This window comes from Pteropus alecto, unplaced genomic scaffold (genome assembly GCF_000325575.1).
Source record: "Pteropus alecto unplaced genomic scaffold, ASM32557v1 scaffold79, whole genome shotgun sequence".
Taxonomy (NCBI): domain Eukaryota; kingdom Metazoa; phylum Chordata; class Mammalia; order Chiroptera; family Pteropodidae; genus Pteropus; species Pteropus alecto.
Window position 1 is genome coordinate 19,726,693 of NW_006494612.1, and position 21,472 is coordinate 19,748,164.

The window sequence follows — 21,472 nt, forward strand, 5'->3', positions numbered from 1 at the left end:
CTTTTTGTTAATCATCTGTCTGAAGTGAGTGTCTTTATCCAATTCAATTACAAAACAAGCACATGTTTATTTTCTCAGAGTGATCACCTTTTAAAATTTGAACAGAAGCTCTCCATGCTAGTATTACCATGAGCAGCACCTCTCTATTCCAGCACACACAAAAGGGGAAGAAGAGAAAATAAATGATGGATAATTCCCTTTGAAGGAAGTGATATTGAAGTTGCACTTTCACTCAATTCCATTGGCTAGAAATAGTTTCATAGTCACAACCTTTTGCAAAGTAGGATAGGAATTGTAGCTTCTAACTGGATGAAGGTTTTATTATTAAAAAGTAGAGAAGAGATGCTGAGAGAAAGTAGCTACTACAAAAAAATTCTTTATTCTGAGATCATTAAAAATTCTGCTTAGTTATTTTAGAAATATTTTGAATATTTAAATTCTATAATATTATTTGATTAATATTAACTATAAATTAGTGTTGCTATTTTTAGTATGTTAAGTGGTTAGACAAGAGAATCAAGATCAGTTTTCACGGTTCCTGTTATCTTTATTTCATCAAATTTATACACAAACTGCTAAATAGATGTAAACCATTCACCTTTTAAAAATAAATTGGTTGTTAATGTGTCAAGAAACAAAAAAAAAAGCACATAAGAAAACAAATTTCTAAAGATATTTAGCAGAGTAGGAGCAGAGGTACAAAATTTAATTTGAAAGACAAAACTTATTTAACAACAGTAAAAAGTACACCGGTAACCTTAAAGGGGGGGCAGTAACATCATTAATATTTGAAAAATATCATCCAGGAGTAAACCGAAGATATTAAGAACAGGAATGGAGATGTAGGTTGAAATTATTTTGAAATCTCACTCTGATAGACTCAATTTGAAGGGAAAAATAATGACAGAAATAACCACAATTAAAAAGGAACTATGCAAAAAATATATTGAATACCTAAGTGAATGAGGTGAATTTCTATGATTTTAAAGAAAATAATTGACCCCAGTAGAGATAGAAAACCTAAACAGATGAAACAACCACATAAGAAACCCAGAAAGTAATCAAAGAAACGCCAAAGAAAAAAATGGCTTTATAAATGATGCTTTTAATTTTTCAGAACACAGAGAACTTTAATGTTATTTAAATTGTTTCAGAGCATAGATAAAGAAGGAAGACATCTGTGTTAGTTGGGATTCTCTGGAGAAAGAAAACCAAAAGGATGTGTATTTTAGTCAGCTTAGGCTGCCATAACAAAATACAATAGATTGGATGGCTTAACCAACTGGAAGCTGGAAATTAGAGATCAGGTTTCCAGCATGGTCGGATTGTAGGAAGGGCTCTCTTTCTGACTTGCAGATGGCTACCTTCTTACTGTGTTCTCACATGATGGAGAGAAAAAAACAAGTTCTCTGGTGTCTCTTCCCATAAGGGTGCTAATATCATGAGAGCCCCACTTTCATGACCTTATCTAAAACTAATTATTTTCCAAAGTCTCCATCACATTTGGGATTGTGACTCCAACATATAATTATATTTGGGGTACAATTTCAGTCCATAGTGATGTGTGCACACACGTGCGTGCGCGCGTGTGTGTAGATCAATAGAACGATGGATAGATGATAGAATGTTACATAGAGCCCTTAAAAAAATATTAACACAGTTTAACAGAGTATTAATGGTATGAAATATTATCACCAACTGGTGTTAATTAAATGAATGCAAAATAGGTCAATGTTAAGAAATTTGTTTAATTCTATTAGGTCAAAAGACAAAGTAAACGAATGTGATTATCTTAGTAGAAGCTTAGTAGAACCATTTTTCTGACCAAAGGAACTGAGAAAAGGAGACCTTATGAGCTTGAGAATGTGGGGTAATTTCTGAAAAGAGAAAGCAGAGGAAATGGACTCCCTAATTATATATATGATCTGACATAAGCCAAGCTTACATCTGATCTGTACATGTACAGAACAGAAAAAAAAAGCACAGCAGAGGCTTTGCCAACTGAACTATGATGTGAAACAGTATCCAGTTCCCAGACTGGCCCATGATTGGGGCATGTGCAAAGCAGACACACACACAGCACTGTAAAGCTTTGAAAACTGAACTGACTGTAGAACCACAGACTGCAGATTGCAATGTAGAACTTTTAGTCTGAATGCCTACTGACTGCAAACATCAGTCAACATTCTCCACAGGATATTAACAGGACCCAGAGTCTTATAACATAATATTCAAAATGCCCATGATATAATTTAAATTTATTTTTAAAATACCAGAAAAATCTGAACAATGCAACCCTGGAATTAGCAAAGACTACTAAGTAGGAATAAAAAAGACTGGAATTGTGATGTATGAAATAATGCGAATGAATCTCAATAGCATATGTTACGTATGCAACAGAGTATACTCTGTGTAATTGCATTTATATGGCAGTCCGGAAAAGACAAAACTACAAGGATGCTAAACAGATCAGTGGTTGCCTGTGGTTAGAAGCATGGGGAATCACTGACTACAAAGGAGGGGCACAATGGAATTTTTAGAGAAATGGAACTATTCTGTATCTTAGTGGTGGAATGACTATATAATTCTGTGCGTCTATCAAAACTCAGAACTGTACAGCAAACAGAGTGAATTTGTTATGTGAGCTTATCTTCCCAGGACTTTATGTATGGTAATCCTAGGTGATCTGATTTGAGGTATGTCAGGATTATAACTAGTTTAGGACCAAAATTTATGTTAATTTATTAGTATACACTTACTAGACTACAGAGATGATGGCGATTCACACCTCAAACTTTTGTGATCAGATTTGTGATTATAAATTTACAAGGAATTATTATTTTCAACTAGAGCCTTGCCTGAGACCAAAAGTTTTCCATGCCACCTATCTGTGTTAAGGACAGATAATTTTTAGTCAACCTTTGCACATAAGTGTATGTAATTTTTAATTCCTTACTTTTCTGTAGGCCCAATTCCCTATATGCTATTTCAGCATGAACTTATGCTCAGTTAATTTCTAAGCCTCTAGTTTATCAAGACTCACATAACCCTCTAAGAAAGCTGAAGTATCAAATCACACTCTTTTCGTGTTCACTTACCTTCATGCTTTTGTCCTCTGGAGATTTCCCTCGCTATTTTTGAGTATAATTGTGTGTGTTAAAATAATGTTTGCTGTATTTTATTTATCACTTCTGTTTGTGTTGGAAAGACTTCAGTTTATCTTTACTGTCCTATTTTTGGAAAAACTTTTCTTTAGTTAGATGATTTTAAAACACATCAATTTGCCCACATCTTTATAAACTCTTCAAAATACTTCGATATTAATTTTGGAGGTTCTTTTAAAGCTTCAAATCAGGACGAAATTGTACTACATGGCAACAAATTGATGATATTAGGTTAATAAACAATGAGTAATCTAGAATTTCTGCAGCTAATTCCTTTTAAAGAAAACAGTGAATACAGAAAATGGTTAGGATGGGATAATCATGTAAATAACTTGAATTCTTCTCAGGCATTTTTATTTATTAAGAGATCCTAACTCTAGCAAGAAAATTGGCATAGAAATTTAAAGATCTAGTGTACAAATTGATGGTTCTGGATGTTTGCTGTTCATCAGTTCTTAGAGACATAAAAATGATTTAGCTCAATGTTGGCAGGGCTGCAAGGAAGTGAGTAAATGGCTGATGGTAATATAAATGGGTATCATTTTCTAAAGAGTAAGAAGGCAATATGTAACAAGCTCTTAAAAATATATTTACATCATTTGACAAAAAGAATACTATTCTAATATATAGCTTTCTTCTATGTTCATTCTTTCATTCCTTTCTTTATTATTGTTCATTGACTGATAGTGTTTGAGGAGCCAATTATGTGCCAAGCATTATGATTATTCTGTAAATAAAAAGATAGTCAGAGATGATTCTTTTTCTTCAGAAACCTTATGCCTAATTATCTAACAGACTTTCTCTCCTACATTCACACTCCCGCCCTCACCCCTCAAAAAGATGCACTATTTCCAAAGATATTAAAAGCTTGATGATTTACAACAGAAAAAAATTTTCCGCATAAGCTCCTCTAACATATATCCAAAGGAATACCATAATACCATGAAAAATGAATATGTAGAATTCTACTTCTGCCATGAGGGAGTAATATAGTCAAAATTAACTTCCAGCCACAAATAGGTGAAAGCTGTAGGGGAAAACTATTTTTAAATATTGGAGAACTGCCAGCACAGGGCTGTAAATTATGAAATTAAAAAAAAATTAATATTAGACCTCCTTTCACCTATATACTTTCTGCCCAGGGGTAATTCCCTATGGCGCAGGTACGGGAAACACAATAAAGTATAGCGATCACTCTCGGTTGAGTATAACAAGGTTGAAGATCTAAGGAATGCACCGACTAGGATTCATGGGTCAGAGTGCCCAAAAGAAGAGGTATGCAGAGAAAATTTCCAGAAATTTATAGTAGGGAACCCTCAAGTCTTTATTTAATAACAAGTGTTTTACATAGGGTGAATGCTCCAAAAGGTCAGACAAAAACAGCTTTCAAGGAAAAAACGATTATTGAGGACTTGTAAGTAAAATAATCCCCAGAGCTCACAAACATCCAAAAGTTGTTCAAGTACCCTTAAATCAGAGTGGAGAAATCTCACTAAAGACATCAGACTAGAAGGGCCACACCTTTGAGTGGTGCAAAATTGGTCCTAAAATAAAGGCTACTCTAGACCCAGCTTAAAAGCGCTTAGGAATAGACTGCTTTCCAAAAGAAATCTGACTGCTTTCTAGAATCTAATCAAACAGTAATTTAAACATACAACAGTATACTTTTAAACAGTTTTACAAAATACAACAGAATTTAGCAGTCAACATTATAAAATTTACACTGTTCAGCAGATATAAAACTCACCAGATATTAAAAAACTCACCAGATATAAAAAATATATAAATCATAGCCATGAGAAAATTCAGTCATTAGAAACAGACAAGAAATGACAAAGATGATGGAATTTGCAGAAAATTGTATTAAAACGTCTATTATAAATATTTTCAAATATTTAAAAGGAAGTGGGATCATGAGAAATTGAAAGTATAAAAGAACTGAATGTAATTCCTAGAGATGATAAAAAAAACAATCTCTGAATTAAAAAATATACTGATGAGAATGAACAGCATTTGAGACATTGTAAAAGTGAAAAAAAAATTGTCACCTGGAAGACAGAGCAACAGAATCTATCCAAAATAAAGTACAGAGAGGTAAAAGACAGAAAATAATAAACATCACAGTGACATGTGGAAAAATATCAACCACTGTAACGTATATATAATTGGAATCACAGAATGAAGGGGGAAAACAGAAGAAAAAGTCACCAAAATTTCCAAATATGATGAAAACTATAGATCCGCAAATCCAAGAAGTTCAACTAACTCCGAGTAGAAAAAAAAGGAAAGAAAATTATACTATGTCATATTATAATCAAATTGCTGAAAACTAGTAATAATGAGAAAATCTTCAGAAGCCGGGGTGGAGGTGGGAGGTGGGGAACTTATTACATACAAAGGAATGATTATTAGAATTCTTGCTGGTTAAAACAAAATTCAAACAATGCAAATCAGAAGTGCAGAGGGAGAAAATAATACTCTCACCCTAGAATTCTTTATTCAGTGAAAATAACTTTTACAAAAAAAGAAAAGGCAGAGTAAAGTCCTTTTTAGACAAACAAAAGTTGGAGAGTTTATTGCTTGCAGACCTGCATTACAAAAAATGTTAAAGTCCTTCAGGTAGGAGGAGAATGATACCAGATGAAAATCTGGATCTTTGCAAAGGAATGAAGAGCACCAGAAATTGTAGAAGTGTGGGTAAATGTAAAATATATTTCCCAATTTAAAAAAATCCATTTAAATATAATTGATGATATAAAGCAAAAATAACAACATATTGTGAGATTAATAACATATGTAGAAGTAAAATATATGACAAAAATAGTTTCCAATAAAGGCTAGAAAGGGAAAATGAAAGTACACCATTGTAAGGAGTTATTTGAAGGGAGACTGGTACAAATTAAATGCTTATATTATAAACTTTAGAACAAATACTTAAAATATTTTAGAGCTAATAAATCAATAGAGGAGACAAAATGGAATCTTGAAAATTATTAAATTAATTCAAGAAAGCAGGCTAAAAGGAACAAAAATCAGATAAGACAAATGGAAAACAAATGGCAATATGGTAGATTTAAATCAATGTACTGATGTTATTAAATGTAAATGACCTAACACTCCATTAAAAACAGAAATTACTTGACCGACTCAATAAAAAACAAGGAACACTTATATATTGCTTACAAGGAAAAAAAACCTGCTTGAAATATAATGTTAACATAAATATAATGTTAGCAAGACAAATGATACTTCTAGCAGATTAGGTGAAAAGTAAAATAATGAAAAACATATATCATGCTAATATTATTCAAAAGAAAGTTAGAATATATATTTTTCTATTAGACAAGGTAGATTTCAGAGCATGGAGTATTATCAGAAGTAAAGAAGATTTCTTAATTTTAAACATTAATATCTTCATTAGGAACATATAAAAATTATAAGATATATTCATCTAATCACAGAACTTCAAAATATGCAAACCCCAAATTGATAGAGCTCAAAAAAGAAATAGACAAAATCACAACTACACTCCTCTCTCAATATTTGATAGAGCTCATAGATAGTCATAAGGATATAAAATACTTGAACATTGCTATCAGCCAACTATACCTAATTGATGATAATAGAGCACTCTACTCAAGAGAGAATACACATTCTTTTCAAGGACACATGAGACAGACACCAAAATAGACTAGACCACATTCTGGGCCATATACTAAGTTCTGATAACTTTAAAAAGATTGAAATTATACAAAATATGGTGTCTAGCCACAAGGACATTAAACTGGAAATCAGTAACTAAAAGACACCGGTAAAATTTCAAAACACACTTCTAAAATTCTAATAACTCATGAAACAGAAGGCATCACAAAGAAAATTAGAAAATATTTTGAACTAAGTAAATATTAAAATCAACATATCAAGTTTATAGAAAGCCCAAAAGTGGTGCTTATGGTAAAACTTATTACATGCTTATACTAGAAGAAAAGAAAGTTCTCAAACCAATTGTCTAAACTTCCACCTTAAGAGACTAGAAAAAAGAAATTAAACCTAATGTAAAAAGAAGTAAGAAAATAATAAAGACAAAAGCCGAAATTAATAAAATAAAAATAAAGACAATACATAAAATCAGTGAAGCCAAAAGCTGATCATTTTTAAATGATCAATAAAATTGATAAATTTCTAGAAACATTGGTTAGGAAAATAAAGAAGATACAAATCACCAATATTAGAAATGAGAGAGAGAACACCATTACATGTCCTACAGATATTAAAAAAATAGCAAAGAAATATATGGAAGACACAATGACATAAATGTGAAAATTAAAATGAAGCGAGTAGTCTGTTCCTTAAAAGACAAAAGCTGGAAAAGCTTACTCAAAAAAATATTGATGAAAAACCCTAAAGTTGTCGAAGAAATAAAATTTATAGTTTAAAATGTCCCCACAAAGGAAATTCAAGACTCAGAAGTCTTCTCTGGTGAATCCTACTAGGCATTTAAGATATAAATAATCTCAATCATACACAAACACTTCTAGAGATTAAAAGAGCAGGGAAAGCTAACTTATTTTACAATGCCATCATTATCCTGACACTAAAATTCGACGTTACAAAAATTAAGAACACTACATCCTAATATCCCCATGAACATAGACTCCAAAACATCGACAGGATATGTGGGTCCCAGGCTTGGCTGGTCCTGAGTCTGGCTGTGATCCAGGCTTGTGGCTAGTAATAGGACCCCAGATCTAGAATGTTACGTTAGTGTAGTAGGGCGCCTGCGCCTAAAATATGTAAACATACTTCAGCTTATTGTATCATGCATGTGTGGCTGAATGCCACTATTGTACCCTCATCTGTGAGGAGCCATGCGGTCCCCTAGAGAGCAGAAGGAGAGCACAAGAAGGGGAGCAGAAGAAGAGCAGAAGCAGAAGCCGGCTTCCCGCAATAGCCTGCACTTCCCCCAATAGAACTGCACTCTGCACCATAAAGTTGGTGCCTGCAATGTAACACTTGTGCTGGCCTCTTGTGCATTCTTCCAACTGGGCGCCTCACCATGGAATCATCCCTTCTCGATCTGCTCAGCTCTGACAGAACATTAGAAAATAGAATCCGACAACATTTAAAAAGGCCATCATGACCCAAGTTTGCAAGGTTGATTTATCATTCACAAGTCAATCAAAGTCAATTGAATCAATGTCATCACAAACTAAAAACAACAATAGCAAACTAAAAACAACAACAAAAAATAGAACAAAAAATGACAATTTCCTCCCCCACATTTCTGGAATTAGATTTTTACTGTCATTTATATGATTACATTATATAAGAACAAAATTCTATCACTTGTATACAGCAAGAAATTCAGTTAGACTACCATATTTCTTTTATTTTTTTTTGATGAAATAGAATGTCTTAGGGAAAAATTGGCAGACTTCTAACATGATATGAAATATTCAATGGTGCCTAGTGTAAAAATCAGACATGTATAATAATGTGTTAAATGCTACTCATAAACTTTAATTGAACCTAATTATTTTTATTAATAAAATTGATGTAATTTTAAAATTAATAGAGCTTAGATGTAGATGAAATAGCAGCTAAAGTCAAGAAAGGAGATCATATACAGGTCCTCAACATCATAATGTTTCCTTTATTTCTTTTTAATATGTAATCTGATTTCCATCATTTTTATTTGGCTGAAATAATAACATAAGTATTTTAACTGATTTTTGAACACTTACTAAAGTAGTGGCATTTCTCTAATTATACTTCAGCAGATGTTTAAAAAAACTTCTAAAGTAAGTGAAATGAGATAAATGTTTAATAAGGCATTATGTACTAAATGTAAAAAAGGCATTGGATAATCATGATAAATAAAATAATATAGCATAAGAAAACAGTAACCTATGTTTCATCACTATGGTTTGAAAGACAAATTGCCCTCGAAACTGGAGTGACGGAAAGTTCTATGCCAAGAATTCCCCCTGCATCTAGACAGGGACTCCTAGAGATGAAGGTTTCTGGTATCTTTTGTTTTTCCGTTTAATATCATGTGTAATGTCAGGGAAGGAGAGCGAATTTCACAAAGGAGTTTGGGGCTCATTCTCTTTAAGCCCTTGAGAACTGTTACCTAGAATGTGACTTGCAAATAAAGCGCAAAAACACTGACTTGATCTGACTCAAATTCTAGTAATTAAGAGAAGTCATATTTTTAAAAAAATCACTATTTTTCACATACTTGGTGTTACCATTTTAGGTGTGAATCCATATTTGGAGCACTGAGTCGTGTATTATTATTACTATTTATTATTATTTTATTTTTATTGTTTGGGAAACTACCCTTTCGAGGCAGACACCAAGACTCAAGCTATCTAGAGTCTCCCTACCAGGTGTTTGAATCTGCAGCAGAGATACGACAGGCGGGAAAGGAAGCAAAATGAGTCATTTCAGAAACAGATGTCCATGAGTACCTGCTAAAATGTATTACTGGTATCTGTTTCCAGAAGCATATATCTCCCTTCATAAATATTTTCCAGATGTGTTTCTTTGGGTTGTAATCTAAAAATATGACTGTTTCCAAAAAAATGTAAATGGAGTAACATCTTAACTAAAAATGATATACTGCTACCAATTATTAAAAGCCTAAAATGTAAAACAGGCTACATCCACAATCTATAACTATCACAACACCCCTACAAAGTAGATGTTATGGCCCTCCTTGCAGCAGAAAGTAGATGTTTAATCCATTCTGCATCTTAAGTCTTACTACATTCTCCCCCCACATCTAACAAATTTACTGTTCATTCTGTAAGTTTGTTTCTCTCAGTCAGTTTCATCTTGTGTGATGCAGAACTCTGGCACACTTTTGTATTTGGGTGTCATAATTTTGTCTTGACTTATTCGTAGGTTCTCCTCAGGGCTACCCCTCCCAGTTCAGGCTAGCCTTTTGCTATATTTGTTCATTTGTTTGGTGACCGTGAGAGCCATTTGTTCATTCAATAAACTAGAGGACTAGTCTAATGCCTGTTTAAGAAGCAGTCAAATCCGCTCCTCCATTCCATGTAGCTGAACAGCTGTCTCTCATCTGGCCAGAAAAGTCTGGAGGCTTGTTCTCTGGAGAGTAGGTTTCTGGACTGGAAGACACCTAGACACGGCTGAGAAGAAGAAGTGACCTCATAACAATGGACCGATTAGAAGATGTACGCAGACTGGACACTGAGACCTGGTGGCTCTTTCCCATTTCCTACAGTGCTGAAAACCAGGCCTTTGGTCATAAAATAGGAAAGCAAAATGGTCTCCTTCAGGAAACCTTCCTGGTCTGGGGGAAGGTCCTGAAAACACCAACATCAAAGGTTCCACGATTAAATGGCCCAGTCAGATCACCTGACAGTGAAGTTCACAGTTAACAAGCCCTACTCATGGACCCAGAATTCTAATCATCCTCCCTCTTCAATACGCACAGACAAGCAAGCACTAACAGGCATCTGAGAAGAGCCTCTAATGTGAAAAATATAGACCCCCCCCCAAAAAAAAAGAGCAAGAAAGAAAAGAAAAAATAAAGAAGCCACTTAGGGAAGACACATATTAAATAGGAAGAAAAAAAAACAAGTTTCATTAATATTTTCAGCTGTGAATAGCTTTAACGTAGTTTTAGTACATTAGCACATTTAGTCCATTAGTATTAGTACATTTTAGTACAACATTGACTGTCAAGCCAAAACGTCAAGCCATAATTATGATACAGCTCTCCTGGGAAACAGGGGGATGGCACAGGAGGGAGCAAAGGAAAGAAAGAGAGTTAAGTTCTCATCCTTTCCAGTGGGCAGTCAATAGGATAGGAACTGTCTAAAATTGAAAAATGACAAAAAGTAGCAACATATTATATTATTTAGGAGGAAAATACCGAAATAATGAGCTAAAATTTTGTGATAGTAGCATCTCTGTGGAAATGAAGGGTGAATGGGGGACTAGTGTTGTTTTTCATAACAAACTTTGTGAAAACTTTTGCCACTTCATGTACATGTATAACATAAACACTTTTGAAAAATTCAAAATAAAAGGGAAAAGAGAATAAATTGGAGCCAAAAGTGTAAAAGGTTAGAAAACTTTTTTAAAAGTCTATGCAGAAATGATGGTGGCTTGAATTTAGGTCACAGTAGAAATTAAAAGAAATAAACAGATGAACTACTTAATTGTTTTCTAGTTTCATACTATTGTGGTTCAAAAAAATGCTTGATACAATTTTGATAGATGAGCTATTTAAAAGTCACAGCACCTGAAAATCAGTTAGATAGAGATGTCTAGCTGTGGAGAGGGAATGTCCAGGATGACTACTAGATATCTGTGTTGAGCAACTGGGTAAATGGCAGCACCATTCTCTGTAGAAGACAGAAGGGAAGGTGCAAATTTTGGAATAGTAAATAATGAGTTCACTTTTAGAACAGTTTAATTTAATTTGCTTGTATATCTTCTCAAAAGCAATAGGGCTGGGAGGTTGTCAATATGAAGTTATGGAGCTCAAGACCCATAATTAATCTGGAAATATAGACAGTAGAATTGTTGACAAAAAGTGATAAATAAGATTGTAGATGTGTATTTTGATTTTTGCTCGGTATCTGTTTCTTTTCCTCAGTGTTTCTGTGAGGACACTCCTGTGTCCTGGCTAAGACTCACTCTGCTCTACTTTTACCAAAAGGATGGAACCCAGATTGACTCTTTAAGTACTCCATTGCTTTGACCTTAGTTGGTTCAGAGTGAGCATGGGAACTAGGGTGAGTTCACAGAACTCTTTTGAGCAAAGTGGGAATGGATATGAGAAGACTGTTGTGTCTTTCCTTCTAGAATCCTGAGCCATGTAAGTCTGGAGCTGCAGGTGGCTCTCTTGTCTGTTAAGAAAAGGAGCCCGGCTGACAATGAAGACAACATTATGGAAAGCAGGGCCAAGGGACAGAGAAAACAGGACACATCCTTCCTATTGTTAGTCACCTTCCTGGATAGAGTCAAGACTTATCTGTTGAGTTCCCCGTTTACGTGAGCCAATAATTTACCTTCCTAAGATGGCTGGAGTTTCCCCTGACAGGGTACTGTTTTGTGGGTGGGAGTGGATAAGGTTGCCCTGTGAGAATGTGAAGGGTAAATAGAGGCAGTATTTACAAGCCTCAGAACCGTAAATGGAGACAGGGGAGACTGTGAAGTTAGAGGGGGAAAAAAGGGACAGCAATGCCATGACAGTCATGAGATGTCACTTTTTCAAGAAGCAGAGAGGGATCAACAATATTAAATGCTGCCCAAGACCAATTGACACCTTGAAAATCTGGCTTCGACACTGTGGAGCTAACCTTGAAGATGTGGTGGAGAAGTTTCAGTGTAGTGGAACCTGGTAGAGGAATGGGTGAAAGTTAGAGAAACTGAGACTATGACTAGAGACAACTCATTCAAGATTTGTAGAAGAGAAAGAGCATAGATGCTAGCTGGGGACAGGTCTAGGGAGTGCTTGCTTTCTTTCTTTCTTTCTTTCTTTCTTTCTTTCTTTCTTTCTTTCTTTCTTTCTTTCTTTCTTTCTTTCTTTCTTTCCTTTCTTTCTTTCTTTCTTTCTTTCTTTCTTTCTTTCTTTCTTTCTTTCTTTCTTTCTTTCTTTCTTTCTTTCTTTCTCTCTCTCTCTCTCTCTTTTTTCTTTCTTTCTTAAGAAAATAGAGGCATAAATACAATTAAATATTGATGAAAAGGACCTAATGAAAAAAGAGAAATCAAAGTTCTCTATTTCTCTAGTCTAATAATTTATGATAGTAAGAGGCAGAGTTATCTACTGAGAATATGGAGAGGTAGACCATGTGGCCAAGGCAGACAAGCTCTGAAATAGTCACTGAGCTAACAAGAACACTTAACAAGATCATTGGGTGGGGTCAAGGGCCTACATTATATTGTGTGCATGAATTTAAAGGAGTACACCATGCAAAGAGGGACAGCCGAATATGTCCAGGGTCGACACAGAATGGCAGTCACTGTTTCCTACAGTTTGGAGAAAGTAGAGTAACTCTCCTGGGGACAGAGTTTCTTTCTTTAGAAAATAACCTTTTTTTTTTTTTTGGAGCTTGCTGGTTAAACAGTGGGATGAAGAGTATAGAAATAAATTTTATATCAGGAATAATAAAAATAGGTATATACCAGGCAATGAGCAGTTTATTTTATTCATCAACTCATTTAATCATCAGAACAACTGTAGAAAGTAGTTTTATTGAACTCATTTTATGGCTAAAGAAACCAAGACCCAGAGAATTAATAACCTGTCCAAAATCCAACACTTAAAAATGGCAGACAGACTGTTGCATCATAATAGAAAAAGTATGGTTCCTGGTGTATCAGAAACATGCATAAGCTCTTTTCAAAATGGAAGAGCTATACATGTCATCACGTCTAGTCCTAAATACTCTATGAGATTGATTAGCATACCTCCAGGGAAAGCAGACCTGAGAAGGCCTTAGGAATACAGTCATGGCTGGATCATACCATGGGAACAAGATTCCCAACCATCTTCCCCCAGGACTTGGTCACAAAAGGCCCTGGGCCTCGTGCTGCAGGGGGCCCCACATATCACAAACTTCTGTGAAAGAGCTCATGGGCACTTCTGTCACTTACAATCCATGCAGCACTCAGGTTCTACTGACATGGCAGAACCTCCATAATCCTAAGCACGTGCTTTTGGGAGTAACACTTTCCATCCTTGGGGAAACACTTTACATCTCTTTTCCTATATGTTCTAGACAAATGCTGGCTACCACTAAATGCTGTCAAGGTTTGTGGGTTGTCACTGACACTGCTTCTGAGTCCAGAGAGGATTTTGGATGTGGAAGTGCTTAGGAAACAGAAGAGGCAAATTAACCAATTTGTTAATTCCTTCCTTTCAGATAAGATCATTGCATTAGACTCTTACATAATGAAGTGGTATCTAGCATCCATGTTCTTGCTTTCCTAGTCTTCTATATTTATTGTTGCACCTAGGGAACATTTTGCAATGTTAAAAAGCCTATATTACTCTTATATTTGTTTGTGTGTGTGTGTATATATATGTATATATGTATATATATATATATATATGTATATATATATATACATGTACATATATATCTACATATATAGGAGTCTAGACCTAACAAGTGTAAAATATAATCTAAATTTTTTTAATGATGACTAAATGGACATTAAATACTGGAATTGCAAATAATTTTGTTTTTGTGAAAGTACTTAATGAAATTTTATTAATTTTCCCTCAAATGCATAATTTTAAATTCATTTAAATAATTTACATTAAAATTTATACGTCATTATAATTCCATTTCACATTTTAATTTTTATTTGTCTTTATGAATATTATACAACAATATTTTTGAAAACATATAAATGAAAATTTAATTTACATTTTTAATGAAAATACAGTCAAACTGAGTTCACTTTGAATATAATTGCATTTAATTTTTAACCTTACAGATTAGTGAGAATGAGTTAATGTTGAGATCATACTAGTAATAGAAAAATATAAGAGTAGAGCTCAGGGGAAAAAATTGAAAAGCATAAAGAAATAGAAAATGTTCAAAGAGGGAGCTTGCTTAAGTTTATAAGAATTAGAAACAAGAAAAGTGAGATTTACATTGAATGTGACCCACATAAAATTTGCAAACAAGACATTATAAATTCTTTATTCAATACAGATTTAATTATTGACCAAAACAATACAAATGAACTACAACTGTTTTTATTAGATCCACAACTTGAACAAATCAACTGAAATTTCAGCAATTTTATGTAAATGAAAATTTAATGAAAATATTACTGTAAAATGGTGAAAATCACTACTTAAGTTATAGACATTTTATGATGAAAATAAAATATTTTATAAATTTTATATAGTTTTCTTTAATATTGTTTAAATTTTGTAAAATTTTTGTTTCATCCCCATATTACAAATTTTGTTAACAATTTCATTTGCTATTCCTCAGCTAAGCAATTTCTCCAAATTTAAATTAATTTAAAATAATCTAAGAACTACTGTGACCTGATAAGACATTACTGGTAATAGAACACAAATTGTGAGAAAATTCTGATTTTAACAACATAATTACTATTTTTTTCTGAAATAAAGGCAAGAGAAATAAATTGTATGAAATAATATTATAATAACTTATGAATCTGAATTGTCTTTATTTTATTACCCAAACACCACCAGCAATCGCCAAAGCACTCAAACTTGTACAATAATAATAAAATTTATTTTTCTTGAAATCTTGTTCTCTTTCATTTGTATCAGTAATGTTTAACATATTTTTAAAAATATTTTCTCAAAGATTTTTTTTTGTCAAAATAGGGGATTAAGATATTCTATTTAACAGTTCGACAGCTTGATTTTAATGTTTTTGTATTTAGTTATATGGTACATGGGTCTCCATTTGTACTCTTCCTACAGACCTTTAGTTGTTGGCAACGGACTAGAAACTGGTCAACAGTTGTGTTAACCTAATCACATGTGGATTTATTAATTTAACCAAAGGATTCTGGAGAACCGCCTGATAACCAACCTTAATATCACACTAGGATCATTTGGAAAGCAACAATGCAAGCAAATTAACTTAAGGGATTCAGCCAGGGTAAAAGAAATCAGAAGAAAGGATGCGTGTAAGATGATCCTTAAATTACTGGCTCACATCAGAACCTTCATGAAACATTGAATAGACTGAATTGGAATAGTGACAGTTTTCACCCGAAAAAGGTTTAGAGAAATTATTTTTAGATTATATGCAAATCTGGAGTGGCAATGAGTTGCTTATTTATTTTTGTTATTGTTTTCCCTAAAAAAAGTGAGTGGTACTGGTATATGGAAGCAATTGGAATAAAGCATGTTAGATATGACTTAATGGTCTCATCTTCTCATTGAAAATACCTCAACCTCATCCTATCTGTAATGGAAATAGAGCATTTCTTTAGTGCATATAATGGAAACAAATTACAGCTGTCAGAAATGATAGCCTAGACTACTTTTATAAAGCATTTTCTTAAAGCTGTAAATCGCCAGTGTTAGCATAATCTCGTAAATTTTTCTCTCATTCCTTTTCGATTCTTCTCCCTGTTTGCATTTCCCCTCTTCTTTGTTTCTTTTTATTGTCCTCCTTATAAGTGTGTATGCACGCTGTCATTTTGAGTAATGCTTCTCATTAAAAATTCAAAAATATTTTTTCATACTTTGTACATACTAAGCCTCAAAAATTTGGGGCCTTTGTGATATAGTGATTTTTGTTTGGATTTATGACATGTTAGGGAAAAGTATACTTTTAGTTTTAACATTTGAGAAAGTTTTTACCAGTACTGAAATATATGTGATAATCTTTATTAGCATTTTTATTTTAACATGAAGAAATATAAGCAAGAAAACAAAAATAGTAGCAACAGTTGAGAGTACTGGTTTAGGTCAAAGAGACCTGAATTTAATCTGAGCTCTTCTTTATTAGCAGCATGACGTTGAACAATTGGCATAACCTTTATGAGCCTGAATTTTCTCATCTGCCAAGAAGGTATAACAATGATCCAATCTCATAGAGATGTGGGAATTAAAACAAAATAATCTGTGCACAGTGCTTAAAACTGTTTGAGGCATATAGACATTATTATTGATTCCACTGTTATTATTATAATTATTATTTATTGTTATTAACTGCCCCTGCCTTCTTTTATAAAAATAAAATAATATATATGCACAATAGAAAATATAGATGGTAGAAAAGCATAGTCTTTTTTTGCTAGCCTCTGCTATCCCCCTCTATTAATAGTTTTTCTTCAGTGTCACCCCAATACATTTAATTTAAAAAATAAAAATAAATTATTTTAAAAAATAGTTTATCATGTGTCCTGCCCAAAAATTAGTTTGGGAACCAGCATACATACATTCTAAAACTACAAATAGATATTAGACCTTGTATCCTGTCTTGAACTTTTGCCTCATAAAAATTTATCTTGAATATCTTTCTCTGGGCACACCTCATTCTTTATCATCACTGTCATATTCCATTGTATGAATGCTATAAGTCATATAACTGATCTTCCTCTGTAGTTTTTGTTTCTGCAATTATGTCTGTAAGGAAAAGTTCTAGCAATAGAATTCCTGAATTAAAATATATGTGTGTTTTCTACTTTGATATATTTTGCCAAGTTACCCTCACCGAAAGTGTGCACTAATTTACGTTAGTGGTATTTTATGCATTAGAATATGGTCCTAAAAACATGTATGTAAATAAACTGAAATAGATTTTTTATGAAATTCACTAGGGACATGATTTATGTTTTAGCAGAGTCCATGACCCTTTTTGATATTTTTTTAAAATGTAGACTTGCATTTTTCTGACAACGTGCATTCAAAAAACTGCTCATGTTCACAGACCTGAGGAAGCCCATCTGTGAGAGGCTGATCGATGGTCTCCAAAGATGACCACTTCCCCATCCTTGATTTTAGCCCAGTGAGACTTGTCTCAGATTTTTGACCTCCAGAACTGAGATAATGAATCTATATTGTTTTAAGCCACTAAGTTTATGGCAATTCGTTACGGCAGAAATAGGAAACTAATACACCACTCATGTAGCCCAGATGAGGATTCAGCTATGTGCACACATGCTGGAATATATGAGAGTATAGCTTCAGAAAAACAAAAAAAAATCCTTTAGTATATAGTCAAAAGTTGAGCTGGCCTGGCTACCTTCCCTGTCCCCCCATTGTTATAGTCCCTAAGGATCGCCAGAGGACCTCCAGTGTTCCAACGGGCAGATTGAAAACTATTCCTTTAGAACATTACATAAGCTTTCCTGTGTAATTTGAGAATGTACTTATAATTCAGAATTTTTTTAAATAATATTTTTTAATTAATAAGTATTTACTGGCTCCTATTTTAAGATAACTACTGTGTTAGATTCTAGGACACAGCTGTAAACAAGACAGACTTATTTCCAATCTCATAGGTTACAATGCAGTAAGGAATGTATCCAATTCCTATGTAACGTGGCAAATGCTTCGATGGGGACAGACAAGGGAGCTGTGTGAATGCACAAAAGGGGTCTGATGTGAGGAAGGCACAACAAGTTTTCCTGAAGGAATGGACATCCAAGCTGAGACCAAGCAAAGTTAGCTGGTAAAGGATAAGCCTCTGTAGCTGCAGAGGAAGGGGCTGGGTAAAGATAAGAGGCATGGCGTGTTGAGAATCATTCTGGTAGAAGAAACATTTCTGAAGATTTAGAAGTGAGAGAGTACATGATTTCTAATATCTTCCCCTGTCATTGACATTCAACTTTGTAAACTACAGCAAGCCTATAATGTATTGAGTATCACCCCTCTATTCTTAGAGCACTCCCCAACTGCTGGGGGGTGAAAGTTTCAACCTGCAGACTCAGCCGGTAGATCCTGAGGCAGTCCCAAATATATTGGACCTGGGAACTCCACCGTTTCCAGAGTAGAAACTGGGCATTAATTTTCTGACCTATGCCCAGTTTCCAGTGTATCTGAGTTGCGTCCCTTGCATCCCATGACACTGCAGCCTTTCCTCCTAATCGCCACAGTGCCCGTTACAACTGAACATCTGCTCATTAATTACTGACCACCTACTATGTTCCAGGCACTGTGCTAAGTGCTGAATATGATGATAATGAAAGTATTTGCCATAAGAATACAGATTTTTGTCTGAAAACAGTTCACTGATGTATTTATAGCACCTAAAGCAATGCCTGACACAGTACCAGTCTCAATTTTTATTTGTTCAATAAATAACACAGACTCTGCCTTAGGAGTATGGAAGTGGAGCACCTTCCTCAGCCTGGGGTTCTTGATTTGTATTCTGGTTCCCAACAAGCATTGGAGTCCAATCTGAACTCAAATCTGCCTGCCAACCTGCCAGCCTTTGCTCTTCTCCTCTACCTATAAAGCTGAACCATGTCACTCTACCCCAAACCACTGGCTGGAACACCATTTCAATCAAGGCATTGCCCCTATTATCATTATGAATGGATATTGCTTCTGAACCGAGTCCTTAGGGAAGTGAAAGCCAGGCCCCATTGTTCCTTATTAGACATTGTGTCTTGAATAGCTAGACAAGCTTCTAGAGGTCAAGGCACACTGCCAAAACAGTGTCTCTAGTACCAGCAACACGCCTGCCTTCTATGCTGGCTACCTTCGAATGCCACTATGACTCAGGGTGTTCAAGCATGTTCTCAAGGAATTAACAGTCCACCTACTAGCCCAGCTCATTCTCTCTTCCAACGTGTATTAGTACAGTACAGAAATGTCATCACAGAAAGAGAAGGAGAGATATAGTGAAAAAAGCATGAATGTGAGCCCCAGACAGCTTTTTTGCCTCCTGCATGACTTTGGAAAAGTCACTTATATTCTCTGATCTTCCATCTCTTCTTTTTCTTTTTCTCTACTTTGATATAACAGACTTAAAGAAAAATTGCAGGAACAGTACAAAGCATGCCCACATATGCTTCATCTAGATTCCCAAAATATTAAGTTTCTACAGTTGTTTTACCTTTTTCTGATTCTCTATGTGAGAGTACTTGTGTATGCATACAATATACATATCAACTATTTTCTTTCTGAACCACTGAAGAATAAATTATAGGTACAATGCCCTCTCTCTCCTAAATACTTTAGTAAATGTTTTTTAAAAACAAGGAATTCTTTAACAAAGGATGATTCTTTAACAATGATTTGTATAATGTCAAAATTAAGAAATTAACATTGAAACAATACAATTACGTAATGTACAGACTTTACTGAGATTTTGTCAATTGTTCCAATAATTCCCTTTATAGCAAAAGAAAATCCCAGATTGTCTTTTCCTTAATCTGGGAAAATTTCTGAGTCTTTCTTTGAATTTTATAATATTGGCATTTTTGAAAAGTGCAGCCCAATTATTTTGTAAAATATCCCTAACTTTGAGTTTGTCTCATGCACCCTTAAGAATAGATTCAAATTATTCACTTTGGGGAGGAATACCACAGAACTGATACTGGGTTCTTCCCAGTGTATCACATAGGAGTTATACATTATTGATTAGTCCCATTACTAACAATGTTAACTTTGATCACTTGTCTAAGGTTGTATCAGCCAGTTTTCTCTACTGTAATAGCATTTTACCCTTTGCAATTAAAGAAAGATCTTGTGGGTACATCTATTATTCCTTAAATTAGATGAATCAATTATTATTATGTTGGTGGCAAATCATCTTCCTGTTTAAATTATTGGGCATATGGGAGAGGTTGAATATTTTTCATCAAGAAGAAAGTCAGATGGTAATTAATTCTTGTTTTTAAAAATGATTTGGCCCTCTTGTTACTAAACTACCAGAAACATTTAGATAGAATAAAGGAAAATCTAAATGAAACAGCTAAGGTAAATAAGGCATAAAACTTGGAAAGTTGAAGCTTTATTTTCCTCTATTAAAAATGTAAAATATCACCAAATTTTTACATCTTTTGTGAGGCCTTTTTCTGTAGTAGAAATTTTCTTTTGAAAAATTATAGTTTCTCCATATGAATCAAATTGTATTTCCTTCCTTTTCTGACATTTATACCACAGTGATATCCATGGAGGCTTTTGTTACAGATTTATTTACCTAGCAATTCAGGTTTCTAAAGTTTATGGTACAACTACTTTAGGAAGTGCCTTTGTTTTTCCTTAGGATGTTTGTCATAAAATTCTCTATCTCATGGTATATATGTTGTCTCTTCTGTACGATAAACTCTATAGCTTTTGAACTTATCAATTTAGCAGCTAAGGTATATTGGTTGAACAAAACTCATACAATTTTAGATAGGAGTAAAATATTTAGATTGTAGATATAAAAATAGTCCTCATATACCTCGTATATATATTTTAGAATCATTCTCAGCAAGAGTAAAGATACTATTCATTTATTTGAAAAATAATTGTTTCAAGTAAACATTAAAAGAATACATAAATTGATTTACATTATAAGATGGCAATGGTATAATAACTTTAAAGCATACCTATGAAAAGGTTATGCATAATGTAAAAGTATTACCTTTTTAAAAATGAAAATAGTATGAGTCCTGCCTAAAAAATATTCATCAAAATATCAGATAGGATTCTCTCAACTTATGATTCTGTGTGAGACACTAGAGAAGTAAATTAAATGGGCATGACTCTTGGCCTATAAGAAGTTTATATATAGCTTAAGGCAGTAAATAATTAGTTAATATGTCTGATACACACTATTTTTTAAGCTAAAATAGGCAACCTAATTGTATTTTAATTT

General features: G+C 33.8%; 1 protein-coding gene across 1 annotated transcript in view; it reads right to left on the reverse strand.

The window, feature by feature from the left end:
• Positions 1-12,361: 12,361 nt before the first annotated feature.
• The window catches only part of TMEM244 (transmembrane protein 244), a 40,148-nt gene continuing 31,037 nt past the window's right edge, over positions 12,362-21,472 (reverse strand). The window contains 1 exon segment of the mRNA XM_015600060.1: positions 12,362-12,543. Within this exon segment, the coding sequence (XP_015455546.1) occupies positions 12,362-12,543 (182 nt within the window).